At 43.9% G+C, this 20,211-nt stretch overlaps 3 protein-coding genes across 3 annotated transcripts; all 3 read right to left on the bottom strand.

Annotated features, from left to right (window-relative positions):
* Positions 1–2,633: 2,633 nt before the first annotated feature.
* LOC149503551 (uncharacterized) lies at positions 2,634–4,275 on the bottom strand. The gene is made up of 2 exons (XM_089737975.1): positions 4,158–4,275; positions 2,634–3,221 (listed from the first exon to the last, which is right to left on the bottom strand). The coding sequence occupies exons 1-2, from the start codon at positions 4,173–4,175 to the stop codon at positions 2,652–2,654; spliced, it is 588 nt and encodes a 195-aa protein (XP_089594101.1). The 5' UTR covers positions 4,176–4,275; the 3' UTR covers positions 2,634–2,651.
* A 231-nt stretch (positions 4,276–4,506) lies between these two features.
* On the bottom strand, positions 4,507–7,727 carry LOC114246910 (uncharacterized). The gene is made up of 2 exons (XM_089737912.1): positions 7,403–7,727; positions 4,507–5,154 (listed from the first exon to the last, which is right to left on the bottom strand). The coding sequence occupies exons 1-2, from the start codon at positions 7,406–7,408 to the stop codon at positions 4,507–4,509; spliced, it is 654 nt and encodes a 217-aa protein (XP_089594038.1). The 5' UTR covers positions 7,409–7,727.
* Positions 7,728–14,041: 6,314 nt separating this feature from the next.
* LOC149503550 (uncharacterized) lies at positions 14,042–15,335 on the bottom strand. Its single transcript, XM_089737856.1, has one exon. The coding sequence runs from the start codon at positions 15,103–15,105 to the stop codon at positions 14,239–14,241; it is 867 nt and encodes a 288-aa protein (XP_089593982.1). The 5' UTR covers positions 15,106–15,335; the 3' UTR covers positions 14,042–14,238.
* Positions 15,336–20,211: the final 4,876 nt, after the last annotated feature.

Genomic DNA, 20,211 nt, shown 5'->3' with positions numbered 1-20,211 from the left:
TTAGCAGTTGTATTGTTCCGTCATTTACGTCATTTGCGCTTTTTTTGTTATTAATGTTCCGCATTTTTTCTTTTGTTGGTGTACAATAAAGAATACTCTCTCTCTATCTCTTATTTAGTCGCTTTCTCCGCTTACGTACATCATCATCGTCATCATCTTTGTAGTTCCCTCACTAAAGAGGATCGTGACTATACATCGCACCATTATAATTAAAGTGGCGTAATCCAAAATTATTGGTTTTTGCTAAACTCCAAAAATATAATTGAAGATTTGAAATTTTAATACTTTAGGGTAATCTCTTTATTTAAACGAGACGGAAAGAGTACGTTTGTCTTTTTCTGGACTAAGAGATACTGTTCAATCTTATAAACTAATAGAATACATGCTTGTAAGTTGTTAGAAGTATGAAACTCATTTTCTTAATATTTCTCCAGTTGTCTCTACAACACTTTTACACCACTGTGTTGTAGTGCGGCCACTGGATCATTTCCCCTGCCTTTGTCCCACGATCAACTCCAACTCTAGCATATTTGACCTCACTTATTGTCCAAAAAAGCTTAGAAAAAGTCGTTTTTTGATGTGAAGTTATTGTAAAATCGATTCGTTTCTTTTAATTATTGTGAATAGTGTCCTCAATGTACGTATCCAGCACCTCATTTCAAAAGCTTTCATTTTGTTTGTCTCGATTTTTGAGGCACTACATTTTTTATCTATATTAGAAAAACAGAAAGTACTAAGGAATGAACTAGAAGTAGCTTGTGGTTCTTTGGTAGCTCATGCACCCTTGCTCTTCCAAAATTTCTCGAACTTTTTTTTATTGTTTAAATGGGTGGACGAAACTCACAGCCCACCTGGTGTTATGTGGTTACTGGAGCCCATAGACAATCTACAACGTAAATGCGCCACCCACCTTGAGATATAAGTTCTAAGATCTCAAGTATAGTTACAACGGCTGCCCCACCCTTCAAACCGAAACGCATTACTGCTTTACGGCAGAAATAGGCAGGGTGGTACTTACCCGTGCGGACTCACAAGAAATCCTACCACCAGTAATTACGCAAATACGCAAATTATAATTTTGCGGGTTTGATTTTTATTACACGATGTTATTCTTTCACCGTGGAAGTCAATCGTGAACTTTTGTTGGGTACGTATTTCATTAGAAAAATTGGTACCCGCCTGTGATTCGAACACCGGTGCATCGCTCAACACGAATGCATCTGACGTGTTATCCTGTAGGCCACGACGACTTTACTGTCGTACTCGATAGAGGGCATTATTGGATTTCTGAGTCGCGTTATGGGTATGTCGCTTGGATTGCAGCCACACCTAATATAATTAAATATATTTATGTAACGAAAATATTTTTTCAGATATACTTCTTAATGGCTTGTAGTGCAACTGATATAGTGGTTTTTCACCAGTTAGCCCATTCGGAATTCGGAATGCTACTCCGCGACTACCTACACCACTGACTCCTCTTACGCAGCCAATCATCGCCGATGCTTTAGACACCCTGATAGAATCTGATCCCCTCAATCCCTCTCAGTGTCGTTCAACACCTCTACTTCTTACGCTAACAGAGTGGTCATGGCATAGGTCAGCGTAATCGAAGAAGTCGACATGACCCTTAATAGCAGCCCGTTGTTCTAACCGGATCTTCTCACCGGGTTGGGATACCGATTCCGTCGTGGATCTTGAAGCAGACGTCCTTGTTCTGTTAGGACTCTCTAGGGGCTACTCAGGTAATTGTCATCAAGCTCCAGTTCTCCTGACTAAGCCCGGAACGAGCATCCAACTTGATGCAGCTGACAATCCCTCCGAGCCACCAGTTATACCAAAAAAGCTTTCATATTATGCTTTTAAGCGGTTTACGCAGTCCGATAGTTCGTTTCGTGGAATCGATGCTGCCACCAACCTTTTTGAAACATGAACGGATGTTGAAAGTTCCGTTTGTATTTTTACAAAGACTAATTAAATATATCCTATATGCTAGCAGAGTAATTGCGTTTAGTATAGCGTACAATAATATTGCGTGTAAAAACATCAGTATTTCTTCATGGCAAATAAAGCATGTTAATCTATTACACCGCAATTAGTTGCAAAATAGAGTGCTATACCGTCGAACGTGCAACAGCGTCAGAGTATCAAGACCGCAATAGGATTTTGTAAACGTGATGGGCCACCACCGCAAAATGATCGAAGCGTTTGTCATTTCCTATAGGTGAGAGCGTTGCAAATCAGATTACAAAGGCTTTTAAAGGTCCATCCAATCGCACAAAGCGAATATTGTTTTCAGATGCACGTTCGTAATAACGTTGATTTATTAATAATAGTAATTACGTCATACAATTAAATCATTAAGCTCAGATTTTAGTCTGACGATAATAGGTACCAAAATGTTATTAATATATTATTAACATGAGTGACATAAATTTCAAAATGTAAGCATTTTTTTGTATTATTAATAAAAAAAGTAATGCAACGGTAGGTATCTTGGGTAGAAGACATTTTTTGACAAGTCTAATGATTAATCAACCGTAAATGCATCTATTGATCATTTTAACAATTTAATGCTAAGTTTCTCTACTCTAACCTATGTAATAGACTAATAAAAGATAAGAAATAATAATTTCAATTTATAAAAGGATTTAATCGTAAAAAATCTTTCGTACTCGATTCCTACTTCTATATGACCAAGGAGGGTCGTCATATTCTTCCAACACCCTCTCTAGGCGTTTTTTTATCATCTTCTGCTTATGTTTTTCCAAAACATCCGAATACACGTCTGAGAATGGAAGTATATTAAGACCGCCATCCGGGGACACAATACCAGGAAGGCCTAGTACCATACCGATTTGTCGACGAGGAAAACTGTAAGGAGGTGGTTGTATAGGTACAGGCAACATTGGACCCATTGGCGCTAAGGGTACCCCAAACGGGAGAGGCAGTCCATAAGGTACTGGTACAGTTTGGGGGATCTGTATCGATTGTGAAATAGGTACAGGAACAGGTAAAGGTATGAAATTGGTATTATTCGTAGTCTTTATGAAGGGTTTTTCGTAGCAGTAGTCGGGTAAGTTCTTCGGGTACCAGTACAATGGGTTGCAAGGGTTCTCAGTGTTTCCAATATTCTCATTCGTTCTGAATTTCAAAGGGTCCATATAACTTAAGCCGTCAATTGTGCACGACGCGGACGATATGAATGAACTGATTATTATCTGAAAACCATCATCATTAATGAATCAAGAACACGAAAAAATATTATAGACGTAGACATTTCCAAAAATTGCCAACGTCACAGCTAAAAAGTGGCTCTTCTGTACAAATCACATTTCATAATTTAAATTTTTCGTCTCTCTGGTTCTTCTGTTGTAGCGATTGCGATAAAATTACATTTCGACGTAAAAATAAAACAGACACAAACACACAACCTGAAAGTAATTGCATATTACGGATTTGAGAATTTGTAATAAGTAAATTTTAAATAAGAGATCCCAACATGAAAAATACAGAATGAAAATGAGGTTTTGTTTTTAATTTTGAAAAAAAAAGTTGTCATTCAAATTTAAAAACACCACAGTAGTAATTAAAATAAAATGATGAAAGAAAAGAAGAAGCTTTGTTGCTTTCTGGGTACACAAGTCCAAATTACAGGGCATAAAGTATAAAGATTTAGAAGTGTACTAATATAGTATGTATATTTTAACATAATGCATTGAAATATGGTAGTTAGGAAATAATACTAAAACTGTGAAACTAGATTCAACAAATTCTATTTCCTTAAAACCACTTAAATTATTAAAAATAACGTTTATCGAAAAACTCAATGGTTTTTGCTGTCCTGAAAGTCTAATTTCCGATCAAACAAAAATAAAATTATTTCATTATTAGTCAAAAAAGATAATTTAGAAGTATTGAAGTAATCAAATAATCAAAACACAGCGCTGTCTAAAGCATAATGCAGCATCGAGGAAGTCACCATTGAGACAATTCTCAAAGAAATGTCAAAATATACTGTTTAAATGTTTGAACTACTCGTACTGTGTGCATATTGAATTTCAATGCTATCTTAATTAATATTGAAACCAATGAACTACTTCAATTTGAATAACAGTTTGTTGAAATGAATAGAAATAAATCAAAATAATTCTTACCTTAAATATTACAAACATTTTATTGACGAAATAATTTATATTAAAATAACAATGTTATAAATGTAGAAAAATGTTTTATTTTATCATGAATTTTATCAACATCCATGCACTAAGCTTCGCAAAATGAACGTTTTAGAATTTGAATAATGAGCAGTCTGTCAAATGTAAAACTAGACTGAGCAAATTTAAAATAGAACAATGAAACACAATCTTCTTTGTTTTCTTACTTTTTGTCTTTTTGCTAATTCCATACAGTTTCGTAGCGATTTTTTTTTTTTGTCAAGCATAATCTCATTCATTTAAACGTTCAATTTCCATTTTGTTAAACAAACACTACTTAGCTGCGTGTTTAATTCGATTTCAGTAATTTCACTAATTGTGGGTTTTTGAAAATTTCCTTTAGGTTTTCTTTCTGACTTTCGTTTTGAATGCTCATACCGTGATCGTTGTGTAGTTCACTATCTTTTTTCGTCTTTACCCCATTACCTTTAATGTCGATCTGGCCGAAAAACGCCCCCGAACCATCATAGTAATTGCCGGTCTTAGCGTACATTCCACCGATACGCTTAATTAAATTTTCACTCGTCCTCGAAATCGGTTGCTTGTAAATGGCAACAGGTCCTACGTTTGGCACCATTCCTATGGTCGGCGCTCGAGGGTGACTCACGACATCTTTTTTCAACGATTCTAACATCATTTCGTATGGAGGTAATTCGGGGTTGTCTCTTGAGCGGTCGCCTAAATGAAAGTCGGTCGCTTCAGCTAGAATTCGGACGGGCGACCGTGAAACGATTTTAGATCGTATTAATTTCTCGAACATTCGGGCACAACGTTCCGGTAAATGCAACGGGTGCCAGTAGAACGGGTCGCATTCGTAAACGTCTCTGTATCTATCCTCGAAATCGAAATGATCCATGTACGTGACACCGGTGATTGATTGCCTTGTAATTTTCAAATACGAGATAGCGTACAGCGTAATAATTAGAAAGTTATGTCCCTGAAAATGAAAAACACATTTTTAAATGTTATTATTAATCACTAGTGTGCTTTGTTTAGACAACATTCGTTTGAGCTGCGTTGTTTGACAAATTTGTAACATAATTAACTATGCACGTAGTCTTAATGTTTCTGCCGGACACAAAGGCATAATAACATATAGATATATATGCATGATTCCTGCTTTTCGATTTATATTTGTATCTGCTGTACTAAAGTATATAAGCGGTCATTAATACGATTTTATTAGCTTCAGTCGTATGTGTTTGTAACGGAATCTTTGAACATGATTTTGACCCCCTTCAAAACGTCGGATTAACTCGAAATTTTGTATACTTATTAAGGACCGATGACAATTCAATATCAAAAAAAGTAATTGAAAATATATATATTGAAAGGAATGAAATTCAACTAAAAAATGAAAAATAAATATAGTTTAAAAAAACTAACAAAATACGCTTTTATAGAAAATCCAACTAAAAATAGAAAATAAATTTTAATAAATTTGAACTAAATATAGTGTAAGAAAAAACGATTTTATTGTAAAAAAAAGCGTGGGGTGCATGGTATCAGTAGTTATAAATATTTTATGAACAGATATGAGTAGAAGGGTTATTTTGATAATGTCCTGAAAAGCACCACACGCTTTTTTACAATAAAAACATTCTTTCTTACAATATTTTTAATTCAAATTTATTAAAATTTAATTCTATTTTTAGTTGGATTTTCTATAAAAGTGTATTTTGTTAGTTTTTTTCAACTATATTGATTTTTAAGAAAATATTCTCTTAAATTTAACTGATCTGAAATTGTAATATACATATAACTAATGCTAATTCAAAAAAAATAGTAGGTTGTTGAATAAAACATATTTAATAATATGTTTGATCACCGCGATGATCTAATACAATTCATTAAATCCAATTATTCATATTTTAGCGCAAATCCCTAATTGAACATTCAGAAAGCTTTTTATGTATTTTTCCGTATTTGCATACGAATACGCCGCTGAAATAAATTACCATCGAAACTCGTTTCATTTGAAGCATTTAATATTGCTTTTAGTCGACATTATGATAGCGGTTTAAATGTTAATTTTGATTAATACAACACGGCAAACTAAATTACTAGGGGGGCGGTGTTAAACCAAAATGCGGGCAGACGAAATATTGTAGCGTGCATTGTAGGTAGGACGTGGAAACTATTTTTTTATTTTATGTATTTTGGCCTTATATAAAAGAGATATAACATTATTTGTTATATTCTGAGTCCGCACTCATAGGTATTACCTTCCTGAAAATGTCTGTGTATATTCTGTTATTAGACAATTCAATTGAGACATTACATCTTAGGACCCCTTGTGAGTCCGTATGGGTAGATACCACCACCCTGCCTATTTCTGCCGTGAAGCCGTAATGCGTTTAGGTTTGAAGGGCGGGGCAGCCGTTGTAACTATACTGAGACCTTAGAACTTATATCTCAAGGTGTGTGGCGCATTTACGTTGTAGATGTCTATGCGCTCCCATCTAAGTAATGTAAAAAAAAACATAGTAGGTGGCAAGAACATGTTTTCAGTCGACTTCAAAAAAGGAATACACAATTCGGTTGCTTTTTTTAAGGATGTTACCATAGAACTAACTCATTTATAAACCGATTAAAAATTCATCATAATCGGGAAATGTTTAATTCACCTATGGCATTGGAGTAAATGGTACTTTTTAGTGAGTCCAATTGATGTTTTGATGATGACATGTAATTGACACGTAATTGATGATTGACAACGTGTGCGAATATGAAAAAATTCACGATGATCGGTTAAGTAGTTAAGACGTGAAATGCACGATTGCTTTGCGGCAGAAATGGGAGGAGCGGTTCTATTGCATATCGACCCTTGAAAGGCAAACGTGACTAAGCGACAATGCGTGAACTTTACAGTAGACTAATTTAAAGTTGAAATACTTGAAAACAAAATTTATTTTAACGAATCTAGCTATAGTAGAATCTAGCTAGTAGTTGTAGGATTGAAATTATTTTAATATGCCTAGAAATATATATTTTTTTGCGTATCGAATATGGTTATTGCCTATCATTAATGTACAAAGCAGTTATTGTCGCTTAGTCATGTTTGCCTTTCAAGCGTCGATATGAGCGTCCTCGCTACCACTAAAATAACATTCGCGCATCAATATGGAAACAAATGAAGGCGTCCTCCTATTAAACTACTTAAACACAGATAGTAACATACTCACAGGCATGTCCGTCGAAAATTCGTCTCTCGTTTGATTTTCAACTGTCAGTTATCTTTCATTCGCTCTTTATCGACACCTAATTAGCGCATTGTTCAGTTTTTTAGTGAGCGTACATTGTTTGCCAACGCCTAGATTCTGCTTTGTTCGTCGACCACCTGTACGGTTATATAAGTGACGGATTCTACGGTCCCTTTATTCGTTGTTGCCACGTCATCTTGGTTAGTCACATGCGAGTGATTTTTCTTCACTAGACGTTTATTTTACGAACTGTATTGCGAAAGGATTAATTGAAAACGAAAAAAAATAATTTAAAGCTGCCTGAAAGTAGACAGTTCTATCTCCATGTGTTATAAATGAAGCTACACGAACACCTTTTTATATTTTTGATGGGGGGACAAACAAACTTTCCATATCGCACTGCCTTGTTTATTTATTACAAGCGGCCCGCTCCGGCTTCGCTCGGGTCAACAAAAATTTCAACGATATTTGACGTTGTTTTATTTTTTTAAATAAAAGAACACTTATTGCGGCGTAACTATAATTGTGAAATATATGCTGTCACGACACTTTTTGTAAATAATAATGTGTTCTACAAAGCCGTATTAAAGAATATTTTAGGTAATTTATTTACACCTTGGGTTACATTATTGGAGTTTTAGTAAGGATCCCAAAACAGATTATAGCCTAATCACTTGGGAATAATGTAGCTTCCAACCAGTGAAAGAATTTTTCAAATCGTTTTAGTAGTTTCGGAGCCTATTCAATACAAACAAACAAACAAATCTTTCCTCTTTATAATATTAGTATAGATATAGATATATAATTCGCAAATTCAGTAAATTTCTAAGTAAGTACCATCGTTGAATTCTTGTGAAATATACTTTATTTGAATCATGATAGCATAGGACCGGTGGAAATATTATGAGGCTCCGACCTTAGTACGAACTTACGTTTATCATATAAACAGGTACGTCCTAAAACGACCTCACCTGATATCGCCACGAAGCAAAAGTAATATCGAACGAGCTAATAGCACAACTATTCTTGAGTGGTAGTCTAAATTCATATCACATCATGATCGGATTAAAAAATAATATCGTGCGTAGGTAAGTGCAAACACACGATAACGCCTGAATATATCAAAATTTTAGTCGCAGCGAAATTTATTTACCTATCGACGTTGAAGCAACGCTTACTATTTTAGACGAAACGACCACAGGAACCGTGGCTTAATTACATTTTAGATAATCGAATGCAATTTCGGGTAAAGCGAGAATATGAAATTAATTAATGTCTGGACTGATCTCCCCTATAGGGTCATCGAATGTCCCCGCGTTAAATTTCAATTTTCGTCGGACCATTGATGCGTTAATGTGCAAGAGACACGGGCAGATATGAGCCGGGCATCATATCACAGAGATTAAACGTGTCACTCAGTGCTATTGTCATAGGTTATCGATGAATAAAGGCTAATGCATGCCATCGTTTAAAAGTCATCGTGGCCTAAAGGATAAGATGTCCGGTGCATTCGTGTTGAGCGATGCACCGGTGTTCGAATATCAGGCGAGTACCAATTTTTCTAATGAAATACGTACTCGACAAATGTTCATGATTGACTTCCACGGTGAAGGAATAACACCGTGTAATAAAAATCAAACCCGCATAATTATAATTTGTGTAATTACTGGTGGTAGGACCTCTTGTGAGCCCGCGTGGATAGGTACCACCACCCTGCCTGTTTCTGCCGTAAAGCAGTAATGCGTTTCGGTTTGAAGGATGGGGCAGCCGTTGTAAACTATACTTGAAACCTTAGAACTTATATCTCAAGGTGGGTGGCGCATTTACGTTGTAGATGTCTATAGGCTCCAGTGACCACTTAACACCAGGTAGGCTGTGAGCTCGTCCACTCATCTAAACAACAAAAAAAAAAAAAATTATGTTCCGCCGTGCTGATCGCAAATATGAAATACTTAGATTTTTTAAAATAACTTCAAGTGCAAGCCTTCTCTCCTGATGCACTGGCGGAATGATACGTCAATTTCCTTGATTTCACCACGAAGCAAAAAAGTATTGACTTAGTTATAAATTTCAATATCTTTCGAGTAAACGTTAACCAGATTGTTACAACAACTGTAGAACTGTTAAATCTGGGTAATTATGATTTTCTAATAAAATTCTCGGGAGTTCGTTTGATTATTATCGAGATTTCAGTTTTATTCAATAATTATTTATAATTTAATAAAAACAAATTAAAGGGCATACTGTAATTCCACATAAGTTTAAATTTATTGTAGAAGTGTGAGTCACAGACCTCACCTCTCAAGGTGGGTGGCCGCATTCATCTTGTGCTGTCTTTTGGTTAAGGTGGAAAATGAAATTGGTTTATTTAAATACATATGTTTTATTATTTACTTTTATTATAAATAATGAAAAAGGTAAAAGGTTTATAAATTAAAATTTAATTTCTTTGTTTACGTGAAATACTCTTGTGATTCTCCGCTTCGAATTTTGGATATCGAAATAATTTGATGAAGACTGGCAGTATTATTAGTGGAGGGTGCTCGACACACTCTGAAAATTACATTATATTGCTATCAACAATTTCAGAACAAAATTATATTCTGTCTATTTAAAATAGTATATTTTAAATAATCTAAATATATTTTTTTTATAGTGAAGTGACTTTCCCTTTAAATTTCCGATGTAACATTATTGATAATTGTTAAAAACTCGTATTTTTTGTATAGGCATAGAGGTAATTATTCCGAGGTTTATACAACCACCTTAACACGGCTGCCCAAATTTTTTACATCTCTTAATAATATGTGTATTAATCGTATCATTCTCACAGACGAAATTCAACTAAAAATAACAACAACAAAAAATAAACCTCGAAGTCTTAATTTTCAGACTGCGATGAGCTCTTGAACTGCGGGACCACCTTTTTTTTATTTTTTATTGCCTTTGTAGGCAGACGAGCATACGGCCCACCTGATGGTGAGTGGTTACCGTCGCCCAGGGACTTCAGCAATGCCCGGTGCAGAGCCAAGCCGCTGCCTACCGCTAACAATGCTAAGCATGTTAACAATGTTAAGCTTAAGCAATGTCCAAAAAAATGTCGTAGTTCACGAACGAAAACAGCATAAAACCAAGCCGCATCTGGGTCACCCACTGAACGTCTATTATGTATCGTAAAACATCTGTTTCGTTGTGACGTAGTGATGCGACACGCGAATGATGAGTTCGTGCGCCTAAACCCAAGACCTACGAAAGCTAAATATACAACTGTATACAAATTTGAGTTAACTTTTACGCTATCGAGAACGTTAAAGAACTGGCACTAAGCACACAGGTCATCGTATGTATGTGTGACGGCATGTCTCTATCCGATGTACATACATATGTGCCAGCATAAGTATATCTAAGCCGATCATGTTGATTAAAAAGCCCATACTGCTTTCCATTCTTTTTTCCGTTCGTCTTTCCCATTCTTCTTTATATATTTACTATTTGCATGGAAAAAAGGCTTATTATTATTATACTGCTTTCGTAATATGTATATATTTCGTTAACTATTTATAATAAATAAAAAAATGCATATAACCATGTATTTTGGTATATAATTGTATGTATCTATGAACTTTTCAGTCGATCTAAATATTGTTTCGCTAGTTAAGTTATTTTCGGAATTGTAATTGTTATCCAACAGAATTAATAACACGATACTGTGCAGATACATTGTTCAAGGTAATACAGAAAAGTTTACAGCGAATTTATATTCTGTTGTAAACTCGACGCGTTGTTATACGTGCAATTATCTCCATAGGAACTGTGTTTCACGGAGTGCAGAACACGAAAGCGCAACGGATGCTTGATACTTAAATATGTACATAGTATCTGTGTCTACATGTAAAGATTTTGAAATATTTTTAATATATTATTATTTTTCAATGTTTTTTTTTATTACTTAAATGGGTGGACGAGCTCACAGCCCACCTGGTGTTAAGTGGTTACTGGAGCCCATATACGTCTACATCGTAAATGCGCCACCCATCTTGAGATATAAGTTCTAAGGTCTCAAGTATAGTTACAACGGCTGCCCTACCCTTCAAACCGAAATTCATTAGTGCTTCACGGCAGAAATAGGCGGGGTGGTGGTACCTACCCGCGCGGACTCACAAGAGGTCCTACCTCCAGTAAAAGTGGAAGTCGAACATCAACATGAACATGAATTTGAATATCAAAATGAAGAAAAGAAAATGTATTGCGTGAATGAGTAGGTGCATTAGTAACATAACATAAGACAGCTAAGATTCCTAGTTAAAATTATATCTGCTTAAAAAGAAAGGAGCTAAATACGTGAAGCTGGTTACTAGAATCCATTTTTAATGACTGACGTTATTTGTGGATTCATGTTTGTACTAAACTAATGAAATACAGATGTCATTTTTTTTTTTTTTTTATTATTCTCAGATGGTTGGACGAGCTCACAGCCCACCTGGTGTTAAGTGGTTACTGGAGCCCATAGACATCCACAACGTAAATGCACCACCCACCTTGAGATATAAGTTCTAAGGTCTCAAGTATAGTTAAAATTTAAAAAAAAAAAAAAAAATTCAAAATATCAAATTTCAAAAAAACCAGTACTCATTACCGTGATCACATTAATATTTATTTAAAAACTAATTGTTAGCTATTCTTTTTCTACATATGCTATTCTATTAAGCTTAATTATGTGTATAAGTATAGTGAGTTTAATATAATAGTAATGGGGCCTTGTATTTAGCAATGGAATGCGCTAATGACGTTGCGGTTTTCAAACGGAACCGTTTACAGTTTATTTGCAGTAGTCTTTGTTAAGGCGAATGTGTTTCTTGAGTGCTCTAGACTTGTGGCTTTCTTGCAATGAACGTTGTTAAAAGCAGAGGTTGCGGTTGCTTAAGACCGACTTCTCGTTCGCCGCAGTAAGCTTACTCATTATTAGTGCAACTTAAAGTATTTGTTGTAAAGCTGTGTGTTGACGGTTAGCTGTTGAAACATCGAGCTATTAAGGTAGCTAGAAAAGCATTGTAGAAAGCGAAATGTTATTTAATATAATACCTAACAGTAATGATAAGCACAAATCACAAGCATTCTTTACTGGTGGTAGGACCTTTTGTGAGTCCGCACGGATAGGTACCACTGCCCTGCCTATTTCTGTCGTGAAGCAGTAATGCGTTTCGGTTTGAAGGGCGGGGCAGCCGTTGTAACTATACTGAGACCTTAGAACTTATATCTCAAGGTGGGTGGCGCAGTTACGTTGTACATGTCTATGGGCTCCAGTAACCACTTAATCCAGGTGGGTTGGGAGCTCGACCACCCTACTAAGCAATAAAAAAAAAGCTAGAGAAAAATCGGTTATCATTATTTTCTGTTTTTTTAATTGAAATTCGTTTTAGTCTGTTTAATTGAAGTCCAGATCCCAAGCAAATAGCTTATGCAATGTGACAGCAAAGTAAAAAATTTCAAAAGTATCGAGACTCCGAGTTAGCGAGTTTTGTGTTCAGTTTTCGCGAGATTATGTTTCGTTATAATGCTATCTATAGAGATGGCCGCAGACCCCTTCATCACTGTAACCTGAAACCGCTATGTTCATCCACAGTCTATTCCAAAGAACTTCTTTGCCACATACTATTTGACACTATCATAAATGCTCTTTGGTATTTCAAAAGCCAAAAGCAATCCGTAACGACTCAAGGCTAGGCCTACCATAAACTTATTCTCGATAAAAATAATATAAAAACAAACCTTTTATATTGGTTGAATTTTCATCACATGTGAAACATTTTGCAAAGAACAATAAAAAAACAGTAAAAAATATTTTCGCTAACTTGAAATACATTTTTTTACGTAAATTTCAAAATAAGTATATTTTTACATTAATTCTTATCGTAGCACAATGTTAAAATATAAATCTAAGTTTACTTGAAATTGCTGTTTTGCTCAAGATTATTTGCCTTTTGAATGCTGTATAAAAATAGCTATCTCGAAATTCAGGCGTCTATTAGCTGTAGCAAAAAGACTAAAGCTTACATTTTCGGATCTTCTGAATCATTAATCTGACCTGCGTCTAGCGGTGATGCGCCATGAAAAATACATAATATATGTGCCAGTTTCTTTCAAACCACATAGAGATTAGTAGTAGGGTTTTGTTTTTCTTTCATATTGTTGTAATTCATTAAAAAATATAAATTTTAATCAGTGAATTAGTTAGGCAGTTAAGTAAACATTATAAATAAAAACATTAAAAATTCTGTGATCAAATTTCACTGTTTTATTTAAGTTTTCCCTTAGGTGTTCGTATTTCCCCCACTTTCTCCTAATAGAGATGAATCCCCACCGAACGTGGTCTCGCCTTGTCGCGGCGGTGGGGCTTAAGCGTGCACCCCGATACCGTGGAGCAGCGTTGTCTGCACAGGGGTGCCGTGAACAAAGAAGACTGCACACCGTGTTCCCGTTTCCCACCTTTGCTGGACAAAGGGAGCGTGAAGCGGGAGAGGGCTTCCTTCTGGAGCCCTCTTGGATGCTAGGCCATGTCCCCGGCAGCTCTTTGGCTGCTAAAGGGGAAGGCCCTCCAGAGGAGGGTATCGGTACGCCGGCGTGGCCACACCGTGGTCAGACGTGTGGGTCTGTCAGTAATGGTAGACCCCACGTGGATGAGAAGTGAACCGGAGGGCACTCCCTTCCGGTCGCTGGTTGCCATGTCCCCGGCTGCCTCTTGGCGGCTACAGGGGAAGGCCCCCCAAAGGGGGGGTACCGGTTTACCGGCGTGGCTTCGAAGAAGCACACCGCAATCCCTACCGAGTAGGGGACGGGGGCTGCTGCCTAGCAGGGGCCGTGAGGATGCGAACCTCTATAAAAAATGCCCCAATCCCAAGTTTTTGACACCTGACGATGGGATGAATGGCTGGAGGGAGTCTAGTCCCAAGGGTTGTCCCATACCGTAATCCCCACTTGGTGGGGGGCGGGGGCCGCTGCCTAGTAGGGGCCGCGAGGATGCAAACCTCTATAAAAAATGCCCTAATCCTAAGCCTGTGACGTGCCCGGTGATGGGATGAGTGGCTGGAGGGTGTCCAGTCGTGAGGGCCGTCCCAGGGGACCGACCCCTGGTTAAATACCAAAGGAACGAAATGAATGATGGCAAACTTACAAAAAACATTACCCCAGGAGGGTACCACTCTAGGTGGAGAATCCCTCCGTGCTTCCACTTCGGTGGGAGCATGCTGCCCCACGTATTCTGGGGGGGGCAAAGCATGCCACGATGAAGGGGGCTGTGCGACGGGCAGCGGAAAACCCGTCGAACCGAGGTGTGCCAGCGCTGGCTCGACGCGCTCTGCGCTCGTCAGCGACTGCGAGGCGGCTGGCCCGAAAGGAAAAATTAGGCGGAAGAGAAAGTCGAGGGGAGTTTCTTCCCGCGAAGGGGAGGGGGGGCAAACGTCGTCCTCTGACACGGATGCCCCACCGGAGAAAGCGGTGGTAGTCTCCGATTCGGCCTCTGCCGCGGAGGAGATGCCGCCCCCTAAAGGGAGACCCGCTCGGGGGAAGGGCGCACCGTCACCGGCGCCGTCATCGGCGTCGATGTCTGTCGCCTCGCTGGACGGGCGGACGACAGACGAGGAGGAGGGCGGTCTTCGGGACCCTGCCTTGGTCATAGGCAGGGCCATGAAGACCGTCAAGTCGTATGCGGCGACCAGTGCCAAAACCAAAGCTGCTGGCCGCAGGCTGCGGGAAGTCGTCTCGCGAGTCTCAAAGGTTCTGCCTTCGGTTGCTTCCGCCAATGACCAGGTGGTGCAGCTGATGGCGGAGAATTCGAGGCTCCGAGCACAGCTACAGGCGCGGCAGCGGCCCGATGGCAAGGTTGCTGCTACCAAGCGGGTGGCCGCGACGAGGTCGTCGCCCGCATTGCCGCGTGCCACTGGGTCGCGGACTCCTCCGGCATCTGTGCCGGCGGTGTCGCCGCTGGTCTCCGGGGTCCCTCGGGGTCCCTGTCCCTCAGCGGCGGCTGGCGACCCGTGGCCCGTGCTACCACCATCGCGCGAGGTACAGCGGCGTTCGCGTCTCCCGTCGCCGCGGTCTAGAGAGGCGACGGCCGTCGAGCGGCAGCAGGGATCCGCGGGGCCAAGGATCTTGGGCCTGCCGGAACCGAATTGCTACAGCCTGGACGAGATTATCGACCGCACCGTCCAGGCTGTAATGGAAAGGCTGGGTGGCGGGCTGGCGGCTCTCGAGGCGAAGCGTGTTGTCTCTGGTGACGCTGAGCGGCCTGCGCCTACACCTGCCGCGGTGTTGGGTGCTGCGGTGACCCGCTCCACCCCCGTACAGGCTCCAGCCACTAGGGCGGGCCCGGGGCGAGACAGAGCCAAGCGGGGGGGCGGCGCTAATGCGAAGTGCACATCGCAGGCGCCTCAACCCCGTCCGCTGCCTCCGCCCCCGTCTAACATGGACGAGGGGTGGAATGTGGTGGCCCGGCGGGGTGCCAAGAGGGCCGTACCGACAGCTCCACAAGTGGACGGAGCACCGGCCACCGCGGCGTCTCAGGCTGCTCCCCAACAGGGTCGAGCGCCTGTGGCTGCCAAGAAAAAGAAGACAAAGAAGAAGTCGTCGCGCGCGCCGCGGTCGGCGGCAGTGGTCTTAACGCTGCTGCCGGCCACCGAGGCCAAGGGCATGTCATACGGAGATGTAGTCTCCCGGGCGCGCGCGGCTATTGATCTGGACGAGATCGGGGCGGGGGAGGGCCTCCGCTGTAGGCTGACGGCCAATGGGGCCAAGCTACTAGAGTGTCCCGGTGCCGATAGTTCCGGCATCGCGGAGCGTCTGGCGGCGAAGCTCCGTACGGTTCTGCCTGAGGAGGAGGTTCGAGTGCACAGGCCGGTCAAAATGGCTGAATTGAGAGTGACCGGCCTGGACGACTGCACCACTAAGGATGAGGTGGCGGCGGCTATTGCTGCCCGGGGCAACTGCGCCCTGGAGAATATAACTGTAGGCGAGCTGCGCCTCGGTTATACCGGGGCTGGCTCTGTTTGGGTGCGTTGCCCGGTAGAGGCGGCCACCTCCTTGGCTGCTCCTCCGCCCGGGAGACCGTCGGGGGAACCGGGCAGGTTGCGCGTGGGCTGGATAGCGGCCCGCGTGCGCCTTCTCGAACCACGCGCCTGGCGGTGCCTCAGATGCTTCAGCACTGGGCACTGCCTCGCTAAATGCGTGAGTGCGGTTGACCGCAGCGGATTGTGCTTTCGCTGTGGTCAGCCGGGACACAAGGCGGCCGTGTGCTCGGCTGCGCCGCATTGCTTATTATGTGCGGCGGCCGGGCGCAAGGCTGACCACCGGGCCGGGGGCAAGGCCTGCCCTCCGGCTAGCAAGAACACGGAAAGAAATCGGCGCCGCCAAGCTAAGCGGCGTCAAAAGAAGCGGTTGGCCGGGGGAGCACCGGCCGGCACTTTGTCCCCCGCTGAGGCGTTCGCGCCCGATAGCGGGGGCAATGGAGTAGGGGAGGAGGCGATGGATGTGGGCCAGCCTTAATGGATCACACCTATCGCTTCCTCCAAGGAAACTTGAACCACTCCGCTGGGGCTCAGGATATGTTGCTCCAGACCATGGCGGAGTGGTCAATTGACGTGGCTGTGGTCGCCGAGCCATACTTCGTTCCCCCAGCGGATGACTGTTGGTTTGGGGACGTTGATGGCTTGGCGGCCATACATATCAGAAGAACCGCGATGGTTCCCCCCCTGGTGATGGTGACCAGGGGCCCCGGGATCGTCGCGGTACAATTAGAGAATATCGTCGTGATCGGGGTGTACTTTTCTCCGAATCGGCCTACCGTCGAGTTCGAGCGGTTCCTGGATGGGCTAGAGGTGATCGCTCGTCAACTCGCTCCCCGTTCAGTGATACTGGCGGGGGACTTCAATGCGAAGTCTGTCGCTTGGGGTTCCCCATTCACGGACGCTCGTGGTAGGCTGCTGGAGGAGTGGGCGGTCGCGGTCGGTCTCTGTATCGTTAATAGGGGCTCGATCGCGACTTGCGTGCGGTGGACGGGCGAGTCTATCGTGGACTTGACGTTCGCGAGCTCGCCCGTCGCACGGCGCATCCTCGGCTGGAGAGTGGTGGTGGGGGCGGAATCGTTGTCCGATCACCGGTATATCCGGTACGATCTTTCTGCCCCCGCGCCGACGCCGGCTGCAGGTGCCCGCGGGGTTGACCCCCCGCAGAGTGCATCCCGGTCATTCCCTAGGTGGGCATTGAAGCTCCTGAACAGGGAGCTCCTGGTGGAGGCCTCTATGGTGGCGGCGTGGGCGCCCAAGCGCCCACAACCTGTCGATGTGGAAACCGAGGCCGAATGGTTCCGGGGCGCGATGCACCGCATATGTGATGCCTCGATGCCCCGGGTCGGCCCTCGGCATTCTGGACGGCGACAGTCGCCCTGGTGGTCGCCCGAAATTGCAAGACTGCGTGCGGTCTCCATTCGGGCGAGCCGCCAGTGCACTAGACACCGCCGTCGCCGCCGCCTGCGGCGCGACGAGCCTGTCGCGTTCGCGGAGGAGGAAGCTCGGCTGCACCGCGAATATCGCGCTGCGAAGGACGCCCTGCGGCTGGCCATCAGGCGGGCCAAGGAACAGAGCATGGAGAGACTCTTGGAGGCGCTCGAAGCGGATCCGTGGGGGAGCCCATACAAATTGGTACGCGGCAAGTTACGCCCGTGGGCCCCCTCTATGACTGAGCGCCTCCAGCCTCAGCAGCTGCGGGACATCGTCTCGGCGTTGTTCCCGCAGGAGCGGGAGGGTTTTGTCCCTCCCGCTATGGGCGGGCCGTCTGACACCGTTGACGGCCAAGCTCCTGCTGAGGTGCCCCGTATTACCGAGGCAGAGCTCCGGGTGGCCGTTGTCAAGATGACTGCGAAAGACACGGCCCCCGGCCCGGACGGAGTCCACGGCCGGGTATTGGCCTTGGCCCTCGGTGCCCTGGGGGACCGGCTCCTTGAGCTATATAATGGCTGCTTGGAGTCGGGACGGTTTCCGTCGCTCTGGCGGACGGGTAGACTTGTGTTGTTGAGGAAGGAGGGGCGCCCGGTGGATACAGCCGCTGGGTATCGTCCTATAGTACTGCTGGACGAGGCGGGAAAATTGCTGGAACGTATTCTGGCTGCCCGCATCGTTCGGCACCTGGTCGGGGTGGGGCCTGACCTGTCGGCGGAGCAGTACGGCTTCCGGGAGGGCCGTTCGACCGTGGATGCAATTCTGCGCGTGCGGTCCCTCTCGGACGAGGCCGTTTCTCGGGGTGGGGTGGCGCTGGCGGTGTCTCTTGACATCGCCAACGCATTTAACACTCTGCCCTGGACCGTGATAGGGGGGGCACTGGAGAGGCATGGAGTGCCCCTCTACCTCCGCCGGCTGGTTGGGTCCTATTTGTGGGCCAGGTCGGTCGTATGTACCGGGTACGGTGGGACCCTTCATCGTTTTCCGGTCGTGCGTGGTGTTCCGCAGGGGTCGGTTCTCGGCCCCCTCTTGTGGAATATCGGGTACGACTGGGTGCTGAGGGGCGCCCTCCTCCCGGGCCTCCGCGTTATTTGTTACGCGGACGACACGTTGGTCGTGGCCCGGGGGGATGATTATAGGGAGTCTGCCCGTCTCGCCACAGCGGGAGTGGCCCTCGTCGTCGGAAGGATAAGGAGGCTGGGTCTCGACGTGGCGCTCAATAAATCCGAGGCTCTGTGGTTTCACGGGCCGCGGGGGGCGCCACCCGTTGACACCCACATCGTGGTTGGAGGCGTCCGGATAGGGGTCGGGGTGCAGTTGAAGTACCTCGGCCTCGTGTTGGACAGCCGGTGGGCTTTTCGTGCTCACTTTGCGGAGCTGGTCCCCCGATTGATGGGGACGGCCGGTTCTTTGAGCCGGCTGCTCCCGAATATTGGGGGACCGGATCAGGTTGTGCGCCGCCTCTACGCGGGGGTGGTGCGATCGATGGCCCTGTACGGTGCACCTGTGTGGGCTGAGCCGCGCAACCGGGCCACTATGGCTCGGTTCCTGCGCTCATCTATTCAATTAGAGCAATAAAAAACCAATGCCTTTCAGATTGCGGTGAATGTTTTAAGGTGGTCTGCGGAATAATTTTTTTTTGGCATTGGGCCGAATTTTCGTGGCGGGATATGTGGAACTGCCAAAGACACTCACTAAGTGACTCACTTGCACTCTCACCCAAATATCTGAGTCTCACCAGGAGAAGAGCCTAGAATGATTAGGATAAGCGCAATTAACACTTAAATCAGACAATCAACCACTCTAAGGATGCCTTGTTGATGGAGTCGTCGGCGAGAACGACTCTATATCAGTCACCTCGGTCGGTTTCCTGTTGGGTCGCCCAATGACTCAGAACCAGCTTGCTAGGTCGGAAGATACAGTGCCAACCGGTCATTCTTTAATCTCAATTCTGAAGCAAACCAGGGCCGAGAGGGAGAACAGCTCTCTCTTTCAGGCCTGATGGCTACCGTGTGTTCCATGGGGAGTGCTCTGAGGAATTGTTCGAGATGATACCGGCATCTCGTTTTTACCATCGCACCGCCCGCCACCGGAGTAGAGTTCATCCGTACTACCTGGAGCCACTGCGGTAATCCACAGTGCGTTTCCAGAGGTCTTTTTTGACACGTACCATCCGGCTATGGAATGAGCTCCCCTCCACGGTGTTTCCCGAGCGCTATGATATGTCCTTCTTCAAACGAGGCTTGTGGAGAGTATTAAGCGGTAGGCAGCGGCTTGGCTCTGCCCCTGGCATTGCTGAAGTCC

Source organism: Bombyx mandarina, chromosome 01 (assembly GCF_030267445.1).
Source record: "Bombyx mandarina strain Sakado chromosome 01, ASM3026744v2".
NCBI classification, from domain to species: Eukaryota; Metazoa; Arthropoda; class Insecta; order Lepidoptera; family Bombycidae; genus Bombyx; species Bombyx mandarina.
This window is presented reverse-complemented; position numbering and strand designations above follow the sequence as displayed.